General features: G+C 53.1%; 2 protein-coding genes across 2 annotated transcripts in view; one reads left to right on the top strand and one right to left on the bottom strand.

The window, feature by feature from the left end:
- The window catches only part of NTN5 (netrin 5), a 30,021-nt gene extending 23,991 nt beyond the window's left edge, over window positions 1–6,030 (top strand). Inside the window, exons 4-7 of the mRNA XM_077312929.1 lie at window positions 778–927; window positions 2,682–2,735; window positions 4,070–4,150; window positions 4,851–6,030. Coding sequence (XP_077169044.1) covers window positions 778–927; window positions 2,682–2,735; window positions 4,070–4,150; window positions 4,851–5,179 — 614 coding nt within the window. The 3' untranslated portion in view covers window positions 5,180–6,030. The remainder of the gene's footprint in view (window positions 1–777; window positions 928–2,681; window positions 2,736–4,069; window positions 4,151–4,850) is intronic.
- Window positions 6,031–6,120: 90 nt separating this feature from the next.
- SULT2B1 (sulfotransferase family 2B member 1) overlaps window positions 6,121–17,098 on the bottom strand; it is a 37,085-nt gene continuing 26,107 nt past the window's right edge. Inside the window, 8 exon segments of the mRNA XM_077315471.1 lie at window positions 6,121–6,911; window positions 7,026–7,206; window positions 7,302–7,396; window positions 8,397–8,523; window positions 8,733–8,888; window positions 8,891–8,955; window positions 9,503–9,656; window positions 10,498–10,717. Of these exon segments, the coding sequence (XP_077171586.1) occupies window positions 6,796–6,911; window positions 7,026–7,206; window positions 7,302–7,396; window positions 8,397–8,523; window positions 8,733–8,888; window positions 8,891–8,955; window positions 9,503–9,656; window positions 10,498–10,717 (1,114 nt within the window). The 3' untranslated portion in view covers window positions 6,121–6,795.

Below are 17,098 nucleotides of genomic sequence, written 5' to 3'. Positions count from 1 at the left end.
AGGGCTCACAGTGCAGGGTAGAATATCAAAAAACCCACCTTCCCTCTATCAGGGGTGGCCAGGGGTCTCCAGATGTCCATGAACTACAATGACCATGAACCCCTGCCAGCAAGCTGACAGGGGCTCATGGTCATTGTAGTTCACGGACATCTGGAAGGCTATAATTTGGCCAACCCTGGCCTATATCCTACCATGCCTCTTAGGAAATACAAGTCCTTCATCCAACAAGCACCTCTTCAGCAGGTGGAAGCTGGAGAAGGTCTTTTTTGGCTGGTGGAAGACCGGTGAGACCAGTGGCACACAAGCTGATCTTCTTTTCGGAAGTAGCGGGCTTGAGATATCCGTTAATGGATTCAAAACATTGATTCCCTACTTTCTCTTGCGGCTCAAGTTTTAAAAACCACACAACATACCATAAAATCTCCATGAGCTCACCTGCCTTGTACCTCGTAAAAACCTTTTAAGGTGACCCCACCCTTCAATTCCTCAGGTAGCTCGTTCTGCAACACAGGAGTTCCTCCGGAGGAGGAGCGGGTCAGTAGATCCCAAGCAGCCCCCAACGGACATGGAGATCTAGTGACCAGAATCTGCTGAGGATCCAGCTGGCCCCTACCAGAGCCAGGGCTTTCTCTGCCCTGGCCCCGGCTGGGTGGGACCTCTTCCTGGTGGCATCAGAGTGCTGCGGGACCTTGGACAGTTCCGTGGGGCTTCTAAGCCAGAGCTGTTCTGCTGTTCAGCGACTCCAAAGCACTAACGGCTGCCTGGTTTCCTTTGCAGCCTGCCATTGCCACCCGATCGGGGCAATCGGGGCCATCTGTAACCAGACGACGGGGCAGTGCCAGTGCAAGAACGGTGTCACCGGGCTGACCTGCAACCGCTGCGCCCAAGGCTTCCAGCAGAGCCGCAGCGCCCACACCCCCTGCATCCGTAAGCTTGCCGCTCGTCTGAACCGTCCTCGGAAGCAGGGCCCTTTTGGGACGGCTCTGGGTGTGTCCGCAGCCAGGTTCACAGGTCCCTCGGAGCTGCAGGTGGGGGATGGGGGAGGGTGCACTTGCTGGGGGACGCTGGAAGATTCACACAACCATTCTTGGTGATCCTGAAGTGACGGAGGCATGTTGGGGATGGTGGGGGGGGGGTCACGCTCTGGCTTTTGGGCAAAAACTCTATGGTTGAATTGGCTTCTAACCATAGAATTTTGCCCCCAAACCAGAGCGTCACTCCCCCATGTCCCCAGCATGCCTGTGTCACTTTCTAGTCTGATCTTCTGATGTTCTTATGAGGAGAAGGCCTCAGCCTCTTTGCTCTGTTGTTGGCCCTCCAGAGGAACTGGCTGGCCACCGTGTGAGACAGGAGGCTGGACTAGATGGACCCCTGTTCTGATCCAGCAGGGCTCTTCTGACGTTCTTACGAGCACCTCGTTACTGGTCAGCTGTATATTTCCCCCCAGAACAACAATATCGGAGCTTGCTAATTCCAGTAAACGAAAACTCCCTTCTTTGTAACCCCCTCCCTCCTCATCCCGGTATGTTGTGCTTGGGGTAATTCTCCTTCCGAGATAAAAGGCGGTGAAAACAGAATGTCACAGCTGCCGAAGCGCCGTGTTTCCCAGGGAGTCCCATTCATTCCACAGGAGGTGCTCGATGAGGAAACCATCTGACAAAGCGAATTCTGGCTCTCAGAGAAATGTACGTCACGCTTAATCCGTCAGTCTCTTGGGATACGAGCAGAGCACGGAAATATCATTTGGGGGGTGGAACTGATGTGAGAAACCCAAGATGTCATACCTGCAGCCTTCTGGCGATATAACTCTTAAAACCTTCCGCTCACATCATGCCTCGAACGGACGTTCCTGAGAACCACCTAGATTTGGATCCAGTGGAGTGTTTCCACGGGTCTAAAGACTTGACCCCAAAGGTGTGGTTTCCCCTCTTCCCTTCTCCCTCAGCAGTCTGAAACATCCCTGAAAAACTGTCCCCTGGGGGGGGGATTTCTGTCTGCTGCGAGAGGGAGAAGGCAGGAAAAAAAATCTCACCATGAACACCAGCCTGGCTCCAGTTGGCAGAGTAATTAGCACAGTGAGGCTGCACAGCCTGATTAAAGAATAGGTAAAGGTTTATTGAGGAATTACCAGATTTGATAGCGCAGAGGAGAGACAGAGAACAGGTTCCTAAGGATGTCTCTAATGGCCCTTAACAGGAGAGAAGGCCCTGACCCCACACTCCTAATTGTCTCCTTGCTGCCTCCTGTAGGGTCTTCTTTTTACGCCAGGCATTGCCTGTTCCAGCAGATCCAAACAGTATCTGTCATTTCAGTGGATGTAAACTGCTTGGGAAGCCAATCTGCAGCCGAAAAGCCTACTAGAACACGCCAGAAAAAAAACTGGTTTGGGGAAATCACTGCAAAAAAGCCTGCGGGATCTTAAAGAGCTCTCCTGTGTAGAGCTGAGAATGTTCTTCCCCTTTGAGATGACAACGAAAACATCAGCTCGAGAAGACACCCGCAAGAAATCCCGAGATTAGATTTTTGCAGCTTTGCCCTGTCTGGTGGCCGACTGGGTGCGTGCAAAAACCGGCATGTGCAAATAGACTGCACCCTTTGCTCGAACCGCAAGGACTCATTTGTTATTGGGGAGGGATTTTCGTTAAAGGTTAAGCCCTTGCTGTGTCCCTTCTGTCCCTCAGGGATTCCAGAAGTGATGTCAACCACCGTGGCCCCCCCACAAGAATGGAACACAGGTGAGAAGGTGGGAAGGAACAGCTTGGAGGAGTTTTTTGGTCTTCTGGAGGACAGGCACCAGCCTGTTTTGGAGAAGCAGGGGCTCAAACTCCTCTGAAATGTAACCCCTTGCCATCTGGAGAGCATTGCAAAGTTCAGGTTGGGAGATTCCTGGAGATCAAGGAGAAAGAGCCTGCCAAGGGTACAGTTTGGGGAGGGCTTAGCAGGCCTGTGATGCTGTAGAGTCCACCCCCTGAAGCTGCCATTTTCTCTAGGTGAATTGACCTTTGTGGACTAGTGATCAGTTGTAAATCAAGATTACAGTTCACTCAGAGTTCTCACAGTTCTCTCAGAGATCTCAGAGTTCTCTCAGAACTCTCTCAGTTCACTCGGAGCTCTCTCAGTCTCACCTATCTCCCAGGGTGTCTGTTGTGGGGAGAGGAAGGGAAGGAGATTGTAACCCGTTTTGAGACTCCTTTGGGTAGCAAAAAGCGGGGTACAGAAAAACAGCTCTTATTCCACCAGTGGACCTGCCACCAATTCATACCTCTTTATAAAACAATTCAGTGATAGAATCCTAGAGTGGGAAGGGGCCAGACAGGCCATCTAGTCCAGCCCCACGTTCATTGCAGGATCAACCTAAAGCATCCAGGGTAAGGAGCTGTCCAGCCACCCAATTAAAAGTTAGGCAGCCCACTGGGGGAGAATTATGGGCTGTATGGGTGATTTACCACACCTCTCTCGACCATTTTGCTGGAATACTCCCCCCTTGTCTCTCACCCCCCCCCTTTTATGTGGGTCGGGCCCTTCCATTTCCTTTGGCAGCCATTTTGAGGTATGAGAGCTCATGACACAAGATTGGAGGCCTCTGAGCCAATGTACATGATTACTTGTTTCTGATCATTCCCCACAAGCCATGGCTTGCTCTCCACCCCATGTATGCCTGGGATCAGATGGATAAACGGGAGTTTGGCGTGGGCTGGGTCTGGAGACAGCCATGGCATTTGTACAATAACAGCGGCCAGAAAAAGGGGAGCTGTGGTGACAGAAATGGTTGTCCACTGGGAAGTGATATGGCCCCATTCCCACAAATCTCAGATATATAACCAGACACACAAATTGGAGGCTCCGGTTCTCCATGAAGTCACGGGTGTGCTTGTGCACATGGCCAAGAGCAGACCTCGCATGGCCAGCCAGCCCTTCTCCATGCTCAAATGTGGGGTAGGGGGGTGTGCTTTGGGCAATGAAGAGAAGGCAGTAACCGATTTTGATGGAGGCCTCATGGTGGGGGAGGAGAACCAGGAAACATTAGCAAGGAGGATATTAATACCGCCTAACCCTGTACCTCTGGCAGGCACTGAATGTAAGACCCACTGCGAACCGCCACGAGGACGTGTCCAGATGAACTTGAGGAACTACTGCAAGAAAGACTATGGTAATACAAACCCCTGTATGGGTGCAGTAATATGGCTTTATTTGCCCAGGCGTATCTCCCTGTGCCAAAGGGATGCAAAATCCGCAGTTTATGGCATATCCTATGACAAGGGTGACTAAACGATGGCTCTCCAGATGTCCATGGACTACAATTCCCATGGCAGGGGCTCATGGGAATTGTAGTCCATGGAGATCCACCATCTGGCCACCCCTGCCCTATGACATGAATTGTGGAGCTTGGGAGGGCAGGGTTCAGGGAAAGGCCCGAGCCCAGCAAAGATGTGAGGCCTCTGGAAGTTGCTGTTTCCCCCCCGACAGGAAGTGACCTTTGTAGTCTGGAGATTCTGGGAGAATCCCAGCCCCCTTCCTGAGGTTGGCAGCTATTCTTATGGGGGGAGGGGATGAAGCGAGTTGTGGCAGCCATCTTGTTCATTCAGGAAGTGATGTCATAGCTCCTCAGTATGTGCCTCATAGCTGGTAGCACAACCGTCCTGGTTTTCCGAGGGATCGTGTCAGGAAATGACATCACAGTCTTGAAAACAGAACCGGAGACAGTCCCATGGGAGGGAAGGGATGAATCACTCACAAAGGAAGTGATGTCATCTTTTCAGAACTTTGTGACTGCTGTGTGGCTGACCTTCCGTGACTGTTCCTGATTGTGATTTCTCCGTTTCCTCTGTAACTCTATGACGGAACTGCAGTTCTTCGTGCCCAGCTGCTGGCCATGGAAAAGTCAGGCACGTGGTGGAAGTTCACGGCCACCGTTCTGTCCGTCTACCGCCAGCGCCATGTGCCCATCCGACGGGGCGAACAGCCGTTCTGGGTGCCCGAGCAGGACCTGGCATGTCGATGCCTCTACCTCCAAGTCGGCAAATCTTACCTGGTTATTGGAAACGACGAAGAATCGCCGGATCCAGCCCGCTTAATCCTCGATAAAAACAGCCTGGCCCTGGCTTGGAGGGATGCCTGGGCCTATAAACTGCGCAGTTTCCAGCAGCAAAGCAAAAGAGGGAAATGCCGGGTCGCCTGAACGACAGTGGCGGGGATGAGGGTGGGCAGGAAGCAAACAGAACCGGGGCAGTCGCCCCTGTCCGAGCTCTGAGATACACCCTGGTTCTAAAAGCCAGAGCTGCTGCCACTGGGAAATGATACACTGCAACAAAACACAGATCTCCAAAAGAAATTTATGGCAATCTGGATTTGGGCTTTATTACAACAACTCAAGGCCATTCACTCATCCTCTAAAGGGAGCCATGTGGTGAGATACAGTTGTTCCTCTCTCTTTTATTTTTTCTGGTGCTTGGGTTGAAAAATAGGAACTTGCCTTCGACTGTGTGCCGTAGTGCCACAAGACGGTGATTAAATCTGGCGGAGGAAAATAGAACAAGGGACACGCTGAACTGCTGGACTGAAATCGGAGGCAACAGCAGAATAGGTGGGGCTAATGGGTCGCTCATAAGGATCCCTCAGGGCTCTCTCAGCCTCCCCTACCTCACAGGGGGTCTGTTGTGGGGAGAGGAAAGGGAAGGCAACTGTAAGCCACTTTGAGACTCCTTTAGGGAGAGAAAAACGGCATATAAGAACCAACTCTTCTTCTTCTTCTTCAGTAATATCAGGACTCTCTCAGCCTCCCCTACCACACAGGCTGTCTGTTGTGGGGAGAGGAAAGGGAAGGTGAATGTAAGCCGCTTTGAGACTCCTTTAGGGAGAGAAAAGCGGCATATAAGAACCAACTCTTCTTCTTCAAGTGATCAGGAGAGAAACAGGACAATTTGGAAAAGCTTAACTCAGACTCTTCTATCATCAGGGAAGACCACAGGTGACCCATGACCTCTAACCCCAGATGTACTTGCTGAAATGACATGAAATATATTTCCAAAATCACTGCTTTCTTGTTCTTGATGGGGGTGGGGACATGGGCGAGGGGGGAAATGAAAGAAAAACATGTGGTAAGTTCCAAGCTGTGTGAAGGCCATGAGGGTTCAACCAGTTTAAAACCACTTCTCCCCTTGCATCATGCTGGTAGGCCCACTACCTCGTGGTCACCATTCCCAAATTATGGCTAAAGTAAAGGCTCCATCTAGTGTACGTCCAGGAGAGCCATCACATTTATTTATTCGTCTGGGAAGGTGACATTTTACACAGGGTGACAACGGCTGCCCAATGAAATCTATTTTGTATTGGTGATAAAAATCAGATAAGCCAGTAAATATTAAAGACAGAGCTTTATATAAAACAATGACAGGTCTAAAGAAAGCACCCAGGATCCCAATGATACCCACTGGAGCGTTCTCTTGTGATAACTCTCTGCCGGTAGAAAACTAGCATCTCAAGGAAGGGAGGCCAAGTTATTCTTCCTGACACAAGCACACCATCCTATCCCCTTCTGCGGCTGATGTGTGAGAAAAGTACTACCACATTCTTCACACAAACAAACCCCTCTGGTTTGCTACCCATTCCGACTGCTCGCGGCTTAGAGTACAGACTTGCACTGGGACCTGAATGGCACCCAGGGTTGGCAGTCCCGTATTTCCCACGGAAGGAGTGGGCCATAACAAATCAAAGATGGGACGCTAGTCCTCAAGGCAAAGAGTGTATCAAAGATGTTTCCCTCTCCAAAACTCAAGGCTCCTGATGGGTTTTGCTTTACAGTACATCCCAGGGGAATCGGATGTTCACCTCCTTCATCTTCTGCTGGTAGAGACGTTGAAATGCAGCGCTCTGTTCTGGGGTGAAGTGGTTTTTCCAGTCCCCGGAGATGCCTTAAAAGGGTTAGGGTGAAAGAATAATTACTCCACAGCACCACCTGTCAGCAGAACTCAGAACTGCAGGCATTCCCGCAAAGCGCTTCTTTTACCTGCCGGCTTCAGTTTTACCTTTTCGTAGGAAAGGGCTGATCTTTTGGTTCATCACAGTTTCAGGGATGAGGCTGTAATTCACCATCTTGTTGTCCTTCATTGCCTCAAAGGAGGCGTTCACCACAACGGAGTCCACAGCGGGGACATCTAAGTCCTTGCCAAGGAAATGGCAGATGCGGAAAACGGTGCCACGGAGGTTCTAGGGGAAATGAGAAACGACAAGTTGGAGCTAGAGGATCTGACCCAGGGCAGGGGGGAATGAGGAGCAAGGTGCTTTTTAAAAATGTCATTCACCTGCAGCAAATCATCATACGTCAGCAGCAGAAAATTTGCCCGGTTCCTGTAAGTCAGCCAGCCTCTGACGTGATCAAACCAGGAACCGAAGAGAACTGGAATTCAGATACAAGAGAGAAGGTGTTTGGGTTTTCATGAGGACTCCTGAACTGCCTAAAGCCTTATATAATGGGAATCATAGGGTTGGATCTAGTTGCCGCCTTTCCATGGGCCTATGGGGAAAACTGCAGGATCCAACCTGTAGGTTCAACCGCCAATGAATTGACACAAGCAAGGGGTGAAGAGCCCAAGGACGGACAGAGCACAGGTTTACATATAATATCAATAAAAATGTGTTAGCAGATTTGAAGTTCGGGTTGCTTTCAGTATCAACTCAACTGGAAAAGCAAAGTAAAAGTTAGGAACACCAGGTGACCCCCGGCCACTGGTGGGGGAGGGGGAGGGGGAGGGGGGAGGTTGCCAGATCCAGGTTGGAAAACCCCTGGAGATTTGAGGAGGCTGCCCGGAGAGATCTTAGTGGGGCACAAGGCCACAGAGTCCCCCCTCCAAAGCATCCTTTTTCTCCAGGGGAACAGGTCTCTGTAGTCTGGAGAGGAGCTGTCATTCCAGGGGATCTCCAGGTCCCTCCTGGAGGCTGGCATCCCGAGTACAAGAGCATCTGAAGAACACTCAGTTCGTAAATGAATCCTATTGCGTAACTGAGACTAGGCTGACTATTACACGACAACACGGCTGCTTCAACGGTCACGCAACACGAGGTGAGCATGCGACCAGGCCAAACCCATCCACTTTCCTTAAGGCTAACCAGTCCACTTTGCCGACAGCCTAGCACCTTTCTTGCACGTAGGTCAGTCCTGTGATTTACTAAGAAGCCGTCGGCAGGCTCCGGGGTAATCGTGCAGAATTGCCGAACCCTCCAGAACAATTTTGTTTCACAAGAGGGGAAAGGAAGGAAGCATGAAGAGGGAAAAGTGGGGAAGGAAATGACAAATGAAGCATGGAGCAGAATTAAAAGGGGCTGGTGATTCTCTCTCACACACAGCAATACTCCGTCCCGCAGCCTCCGCTGAGAACTCAGGAATCCTGACAGAATACCTTTTCCCGCAGTGAACATGTCGATGAATTCCCCAAAATCCTCCTTGTACTCCAGGAACGAGCTCATCTTGGCGTAATAGTAGAGCGACACGCAGACATCTCTGGGGTCACGGACCGTATAAATGGCCTGGGGGGGGTGAAAGGTCATTGGGGGTTGGATCGACTTCACTCCAGTGGTGCTAAACCCAGGAGGAGGCCTCCCAAAGGGGGCACAGGTGCTAGGGAAACACCCCTAAACAAGCTTCAGGGAGGATTGCCAATCCGTACTGCCCCCATCTCCCAATCTAAGCCATCCAGCTGGCTCTCTGCCCCACCATAGACCACTCATCCAGTCACCTTGGCCTGAGAGGCAAAGAAAGATTCTGGGAAGAGAGCGGGGGGCAAGTGGGAGCTGATGAGACGGGGGCTAGGCCGGTTCTCCAAGTATCCCGCTGCCGTCTTTTGTTCAATCCAGGGGACCCGTTCCCAGGAGGGAGCCGTCCGTGACGGGATTCCCATCGCTGTGTGGGATTCCCATCGCTGTAGATCAGGGAGAGAATTTCTTGCATCCAGGTCGTCCCTGGAGAGGGAGGGAAGGACAAGTAAAAACATGCTTGGTCGGTTGGTTTTTATACCCTGCTTTTCACTGCCTGAAAGGAGTCTCAAAGCGGCTTACAATCCTTCCTCTCCAAACCACAGGCACCCTGTGAGGTAGGTGGGGCTGAGAGAGCTCCGAGAGAACAGTTCTTATCGGGACTGTGACGAGCCCAAGGTCACCCAGCTGGCTGCATGTGGAGGAGCGGGGAATCAAACCCAGCTTGCCAGATTAGAAGCTGCCGTTCTTTGACCACTACGCCAAGCTGTGATCAAAACTCTAGCTTTTGGGAAACGTGCCTCCAGGTTACAGTCACCTCCTCCGTCCTGGCTGGCGAGGTTCCTTTGGCTTTGAACGGCAGCTTGATGTGCCACAGTCCAACAGGTGCTGCTTCCCTCCTCGCTAAAAAAGCTGCACCTGTTGGAATTCCCGTCTGCCGTACAGCCGACATGCCTGCCGCGCAGCACTGTGGCAAGAAGTACCTCCCCATATCCGGCCTGGAAACCTAAGGCAGGCGTGAAGGGCGTCTCACCCGATTTGGGGTACGTGAGGTTGAAGACATCGCTGTCGCGGACCTGGAATCTCTGGTGGGCATAGCGGACGCTTGCCTCGGTGTGGACTAGGGCTGGAAGGGTTATTCCGCCGTACTCTATGGCTTTTTTTGCCTGCCCCGCCATGGGCCTTTCCTTGGGGAAAAGGAAGGAAGAAAGACAGATAAAACCCTACCTTTCCCAGAGCTGGGAAAGGAGAGGAAAGCTGAAGCACAACAAGGGGGAAGAGAAAATTATTGGAGATGTGCACGGTGGGGGCAGGAAAGGGACAGAGTTGTATCCTGCAGAGGGTGCTAGCCACTGGCAGGGGATGGTGGGGCAGGGTAGCCAGATCCATGTTGGGAAACGCCTGGGGATTTGGGGCAGGAGCCTGGGAAGGCCATAGAGTCCACCCTTCAAAGCAGCCATTTTCTCCAAGGAAACTGATCCTTGTAGCCTGGAGGGTCTCCAGGCCCCACCTGGAGGGTCTCCAGATTCCACCTGGAGGATCTCCAGACCCCACCTGGAGGGCCTCCAGATTCCACCTGGTGGATCTCCAGACCCCACCTGGAGGGCCTCCAGATTCCACCTGGAGGATCTCCACGCCCCAGCTGCAGACCGGCATCCCTCAAATTCCTATTTCTACCCTTGTGCAAACAGGAACACCAGAGACCAGTTGTAAGAAGCCTTTGCACTAAGTCACCATTGCCTGGATCCCACTTCATATTTCCACTCCCCCCAAGACAGTCTCCTCCCCCAATCATGATCTGGATCCCATCTTCTTAGTCGATCAAATCAGAGAGCATCCCCAACATGAACTATAACGGCTGCATCTAATAGCCTTAGGAGTTTTGTACGGGCCGACGCTGATTGGAAAGGGGGGGGGAAGAAATCTGCTCTTGGCCTCCCACCAACGGAACCGCATGAAGCCAAATTTCTGCGATCGCCCGGCCAGATCCTCTTTGCGATTCCCTGCATTTTCTCCCCTGCCACCTACCTCTCCCAAGGTTGGATTCCCAGCGGAGCTCCTCAGTCCCCTGCAGCCTCCTCTTCCGGGGCTCGAATCCTGGCTCTTTGCAGCAGGCTGCCTCGGCAGAGAATCCGGACTCCTGGCAGCAGGGAAGTACAAAAGGAGATGTTGTTTCTGGGGCTGGGGGAAGGGAGCTGGTGTGGCAAAATCAAGGTCACCTCCCTCTCTACCGCCGCTCTCCCTGCCTCTTCGCCGTTGAAGTCAGGACCCAACACCCAGGCTCTGTGATCCCAACACGCCTGACCTCAAGCTGCCCCTTCCCATCTCCGTGGCCTCAGCAAAGAAGGACATTGTGTTGAACTGTTTATCTCAGAAAATTGCTATTTCCCCCCTCTAAGTAGGAAACAAAGCGTGCTGCTCTGTGCCAGGACTGCACTGTGACTCCCAGGCTGTCCCTCGAGTAGCCTCTTCCTTTCCTTCTCCTCCCACCCCCATTTTAATTCCTCTGGATAACTTTGTCAGAGAATCTAGGAGTCCCGGTTCCCTTTGTTGGACTAAGAAGAAGAGTTGGTTCTTATATGCCACTTTTCTCTACCTGAAGAGTCTCAAAGTGGCTTACAGTCGTCTTCCCTTTCCTCTCCCCACAACAGCCGCCCTGTGAGGTGGGTGAGGCTGAGAGAGTTCTGTGAGAACAGCACTATTAGGGCTGTGGCGAGCACAAGCTCACCCAGCTGGCTGCATGTGGGGGAGCAGGGAATCAAACCCGGCTCACCAGATTAGAAGCCACCCCTCTTCACCACTGCACCAAGCTGGTAACCCAGTACATGGGCAACTGCCCTTCCCCTGGTGCCTGGGCGAGAGCAACTCCTTTTCTCTTGGCGAGAGGGCTTCCTTTCTGATCATAGAGCTTTGGCACATCCTTCTGTGAAGAAGAGATATCCTCGTTTAAGAGCAGCAACTCTGCCTTCGTATCTGGGGCCCAGACGCTCCCATATCCTGGGGGCATGCCTTCTAACACAGATCCAGCATGTCCGATCTAAGTGGCTGAAAATATTCAGTGGCTGAAATAACTGGCCTGCTCTTGTGCCTTAGAATCATAGAATCATAGAGTTGGAAGGGGCCTCCTGGGTCATCTAGCCCAACCCCCTGAACTATGCAGGACATTCACCACCCTATCGCTCATCTACTATAACCTGCCACCCCCTTGAGCCTTCATAGAATCAGCCTTGCAGTCAGATGGCTCTCCAGCCTCTGTTTAAAAATCTCCAAAGATGGAGAACCCACCACCTCCCGAGGAAGCCTGTTCCACTGAGGAACCGCTCTAACTGTCAGGAACTTCTTCCGGATGTTTAGATGGAATTTCTTTTGAATTAATTTCATCCCATTGGTTCGGGTCCGTCCCTCCGGGTCAAGAGAGAACAACTCTAATCCATCCTCCATATGGCAGCCTTTTAAATACTTGAAGATGGTTATAAGATCCCCTCTCAGTCGTCTCCTCTCCAGGCTAAACAGACCAAGCCCCCCCAACCCTTCCTCATACATCTTGGTCTCCAAACCCCTCGACCATCTTTGCTGCCCTCCTCTGGACACGCTCCAGTTTGTCAACATCCCTTTACGAGCCTTCATGAGAAACCAAGCAAAAATATTGTGACTGCAGACTGCATACATTCATATCGGGCTGGAGCGAAGGGCACAGGAGCAGCAGCTAGGACCACCGTCTGAACTTAATGGCACGGGGCTCTTTTTCCAAGGGGGATTCTTGGCTCCTCCCTCCCCCCCCCATTTGGGTGATAGCCAAGGTGTGTGAATAAGCCATGCTGGGCAGGAGGCTCCTGCGATCACTCAGTGCCAACTCCGACACAATGAAGAGAGGAACCGGATTCAATCCAGGCTGGGGGGACCCTGGGGAGTGCTGTGCGTTGTGTAACCAGCCAAGAAGAGATTAAGTAACACACAAACCTGCGTACCCTGCCCCCCCCCCCCACACGGATGCTGCTGGACCAATCTCGGTCACAACACCTGCCACCTTCCTCCCTGGCATATCCCTCTCCCGCACCCCCACCCACCCACCCACCCCTCTCAGAAGACCCAGGGGTTATGCCCCCTCCCACCTTTCCTAATTATTCTACAGGTGCCCCCTCCCCCCTCCACACAGAGGCACAGCCCCCGGATTTCTCCTCGGCTTGCATTTCTGCTTGTTCCTCCAAAAGCCAGATTTCTGCTTGTCTTGCTAAACCCGGAGATCTTTCATTGGGGGAGGGAGGGCAGGTGCCCGCCTACCGGGTTTACCTGGCGCCATCCCTTATCCTGGCAGAGATCTCTCTCTCTCTCTTTCCCTCGACCCCCCAATACCTCTGGCTCCCAGGGGAGTCTCTCCCCACATTTGTCGTCCCCCCTTATTTGCCCCTCCTTCTCTGCTCCCGGATCCTACCGCGCAGGGCATCTGAGAGTTGCGCGTACCCCCCTGCGCGTTATTTTGCGATCCTGGGAGGAATTACGACCCCTTTATGGGGAGGGGGTACGGGGGAGGGGAAGGGAAGGGGGTCGGAGCACATCCTGCGAATCCGCGGCTTGGGCTTGCTTGGAACCCAACAAGACTTCCCGGTCCAAGGTCCGGATGCGGTCCGGGCACCTGTTTGGCCCCCGGGCGGAGAAGGAGCCGCCGCCGCCGCGGCTCCCCCCGCCCTTCCCTTCGCCTAACCTACTAAATCCCCCTCGGCTCCCGGGGGACCGCGGAGTCCTGATTTCGCGATAACCAATCCGAGGCAGGCGGCGCTGGGCGGGACTTCCCTTTGAATAAACTTCGGAGCTTCGCCTCCTTACGAGGGGAGACCTCGCGCTTAAGGTGGCCCGGCGGAGATGCGCCCCCAGGCGAGCGCCCGCCGCGGCCAGGGGCCGGAATCCTGGAGTCGGAAGGGTCCCCTCGGGGTCATCTAGTCCAGCCCGCTGCGGGAGGCAGGGAATTCACTACTGCCCGCCCGCCCGCCCACAGGGAGCCCAGTTCCGCGCCCGGGTAATGCACCCCAATAAACCAGTATCCCAGGAAATTCCCATTAGGTCCCAGTAAGAGTTGAGCTGGGGCTCTTCTAATATGATTGCCGTTTTCATGTTAAGGTTTTTGTTGTTGTGATGGTATTGCGGTTGTCACATGTTGTTGCCATGTTATCTGTATCTTTCTCCTGTTTCCTGTAAGCCGCCCTGAGCCTTCAGGGAGGGCGGTATATAAAAACAAACAAGCAAGCAAATAAATAAATTCGCCTCCAGCCCCAAAGTGGTGCATGGCATTTCCCTGGGTATGCAAGAGCCCAGCACAAGAGCCTTCTGCCCATCCTCTCCCAACCTGCCTAAGTTCACAGAATCAGCATCTTGGGCCTCTGCTTCCAACACTTCCAAAGAAGAAGGGAGGGGGAGGGCAGAGCCAGGCCACGTGGAGGTCAGAGGCCATTTTACAGTTTGGGGCAAGGAATCCTCCCCCACCAGTTATGGTAATTCTGCCTCCAAGATAAAAGGCGGTGAAACCAGAAGGTGCTGCCCCAGCTGCAAGAAGAGCTGCACCTTCCAGGGAGCTGCAGACATTTCGCAGGATGAGGAAATCTTCTTGCAGAGTGGGCCTCTGACAAAGGAAACTCTGGCTCCCCCCGAAACACTTAATCCGCTAGTCTTTGGGGAATCTGGGCAGAGCACCAACATATCATTTGGGGTGGAGCTGATGTGAGACCCCCCGCGATATCGTACCTGCAGCCTTCTGGCGATATAATTCTTAAAACCTTCCACCCAGATCACACCTGGACAGGTGTTATTTAGAACCGCTTCCCCAACCACTTTGGGCTCGGATCCCATCTAGCGTTTACAGGTGCACAAGGACTCGCACCCCACAAAGTGTGATTTCCCCTCTTCCCTTCTCCCTCAGAAGTCCAAAACATCCCCCTGAAATCTTGTCCCCTTGGGGACATTTCTGTCTGCTGTGAGTGGGAGAAGGCAGGAAAAAAATGTCACCATGAAACACCAGCCTGGATCCTGCCAGTATCTGTTGTTCGGATGGATGTAAACCGCTTGGGAAGCCTGTGTTTTTAATGCTTTGCGTATCACAACATTCAGTGTGTGTCCCCCCCCAAAAAAAAAGTGACGGAGCAGGGGTGGGGAGGGCAGACCTCCTATTCCAGGAAAGCTGCTTGCCCCCCTCCCCCTGACAGCCTGCCCTTTCCTTAACCAGAAGGCAGAGGGGGGGGGGCTCAGAACTGACTTGGCTTTCCCCAGGCCTGCTTGTCTCCCCTGATGCTGCGTATCTCCGTGCTGGTAGGATAAACTGGGACAGGGTCCAAAGGAAGTCGCCAGGCGCAATATTTACATTGGCTTCTTTTTGTGCTTGGTCCCCTGACCGAGGCCGCTGAGCTCTTTTGGAATTAGTCACTGTCAAGGCAGTTTCACATGTGCAAGCTGATTTTTTTTTTCCTCGGCCTCATTGTATACATATACAACCATGCTGGGGAACATCAGTGCCCTGGTTGTGTGTATGTGTGTGTGTCTATGTTATGTCACAGAATCATAGAATCATAGCGTTGGAAGGGGCCTCCAGGGTCATCTAGCCCAACCCCCTGCAGAATGCAGGACGTTCACAACTCCCTAGTGACCCCAATTCCAGGCCCAGATGATACTCTCCCCCCCCCCCAGCCAGAATGCCTGGCCAGCCTAGCCTGGAGGAAATTCGCCTCCTGATCCCAAAATAGCAATTGGTATTTCTCTGGGCCTGCAAGAAAGGGCCACAAGAGCCCAGCACTGACATAGTCCCTTCTGCCCACCCACTTGCAATCTGCCTAAATTCACAGTCTCTTCTGACTTACAGCAGCCCTATAAATTATTGGCCTTCTAAACATCCCACCACTGAGCACTTTGCTCAGCGTTTGTAGACCGAGGGCCTTGGCGAACTCAATTGAATTGACCCATCTCAGGGCAGGCCTTCGTCTTTTCCTGCTGGCTCCAATTTTTCTAGCATTGTTGTCTTTTCCAGCGAGGCTTGTCTTTCATAACGTGACCAAAGTACCACAAGCCTCAGTTGAGTCATTTCAGCTTCCAGGGAGAACTGAGGCCTGATTCGATCTAGAATCCGTCCGCTTCTTGTTTTGGGTGGTCCACGGTATCCGTAAAACTGCCTTCTCTGCCAGGTTTCAAAGAAATCCATTTTCTTCCTGCCAGCTTTGGTCAGGGCCCAGTTGTCACACCTACTCACAGGGACAGGAAACTCCAGAGCATCCCTGTCTTTGGATCTCTTCTGATTTCTTCACGGCTGCCCTTTCACGTCTCCGGTTCCAGTTGATTTTGGAGACTCCGTGATGGTCGTCGGCTGAGCCGAGGAACAGAAAAATCTTCAACCAGCTACTACCTGCCCTGTCTAATACACTTATATTACACCTAATATCTTTTCATTTCTCCTTCCCTCCACAGAGCTGAAAACGACATCCGTGACGTCTTTGTGTTAACCCTCTGAGGCAGATGAGGCCAAGAATTTGTGACAGACCCACTTAGGTCCCACCCAGCTGGCTTCAGAGCAGAGGGGGGAGATTTCTCAGATCCTAGTCTAATAGCCCATCATTCCCCAAGGGGAGAAATCCATCTTCAACAGGGAAAAAAGAAACAAAACCATCTTTGTGAATTCTGAAAAGAACAGGATGCCCCAAGCAATGGTATCAACCCATATCCCCCCGAAAGGCCAGAGGCTATTTACCCACACGCATGCCCCCAAATATCTGGGTTGTTGTCTGGGGGAAAATGGCCTCTCTCAAGGGCTGGATCTGATCATGGGCCGCTTACGGCTGGTTCCTAGCCTGATGTGAACTGGACGTCCTCAGAGATCTCATTCTTGTCACGGTGGGGGTGGGCCTGCTTTTCCCATCCCTGAAACACTTCAGGCTGTATTTGTGCAGCGCCTCCTTCACACTTGTAGGGTCGCCAGCTCTGGGTCGGGGAAATACCTGGAGGCTGCTGAGGTGGTGCCTAGGAAGGTCACAGGTTCGGGAGGGGAGGAATGCTGGAGAATTCACCGTTCAAAGCAGCCGTTTTTTGTCCCGGGCGGCTGTTCTCTGGCGATCAGAGCGGGAGACCTCCAGGTCCCGCCTGGAGGTTGGCAGCCCTGCCCGTTCGGCAGAGGAAAGTTTCCAGGGGTGCCTGAGAACTCTCTGGACAGGGGGCTGCGTCCTGGCACGAGCCCCAGACCCATGTTTCTCCAGAGTTTGGCCACCATTTCTGCCAGTCCACCTTAAAACCTCCCCCCCCCTCCCCATCGCATCCCTCTCGCTCTCTGGGTCCCCTGGGAGCGGGGAAGGGAGCGAGAGAAAGCGAGAAAGAGATCTGTGCATTTTCGACGGCGGGGGAAGGCGGGCGGGGAAAGGGAAGGCTGCGCGGAGGATGCGGGGCAGGAGGGACGGGGGGAAGCCGTCCAGGGACGAGTGAAGCGGGGCAGGGGGGGATCTTTCGCAAAGGGGGGGGGGTGTTGGGGGCGCCGCGCCCCCGAAGGAGCCAGGTAGGACAGCGGGCAGAGGGAGACGGTGGGAAGTGGGGGGGGGGGACAGGTGAGCGAGGCAGGGCGCCGGAGGGGGGCCGGCAGCGGGACGGAGGCAGAAGTTCCGTCGGG

The sequence above is a fragment of the Paroedura picta genome, chromosome 16, assembly GCF_049243985.1.
Source record: "Paroedura picta isolate Pp20150507F chromosome 16, Ppicta_v3.0, whole genome shotgun sequence".
Lineage (NCBI taxonomy): Eukaryota > Metazoa > Chordata > Lepidosauria > Squamata > Gekkonidae > Paroedura > Paroedura picta.
The sequence above is the reverse complement of the archived record's forward strand: the minus strand, read 5'-3'. Positions and strand labels throughout refer to the sequence as shown.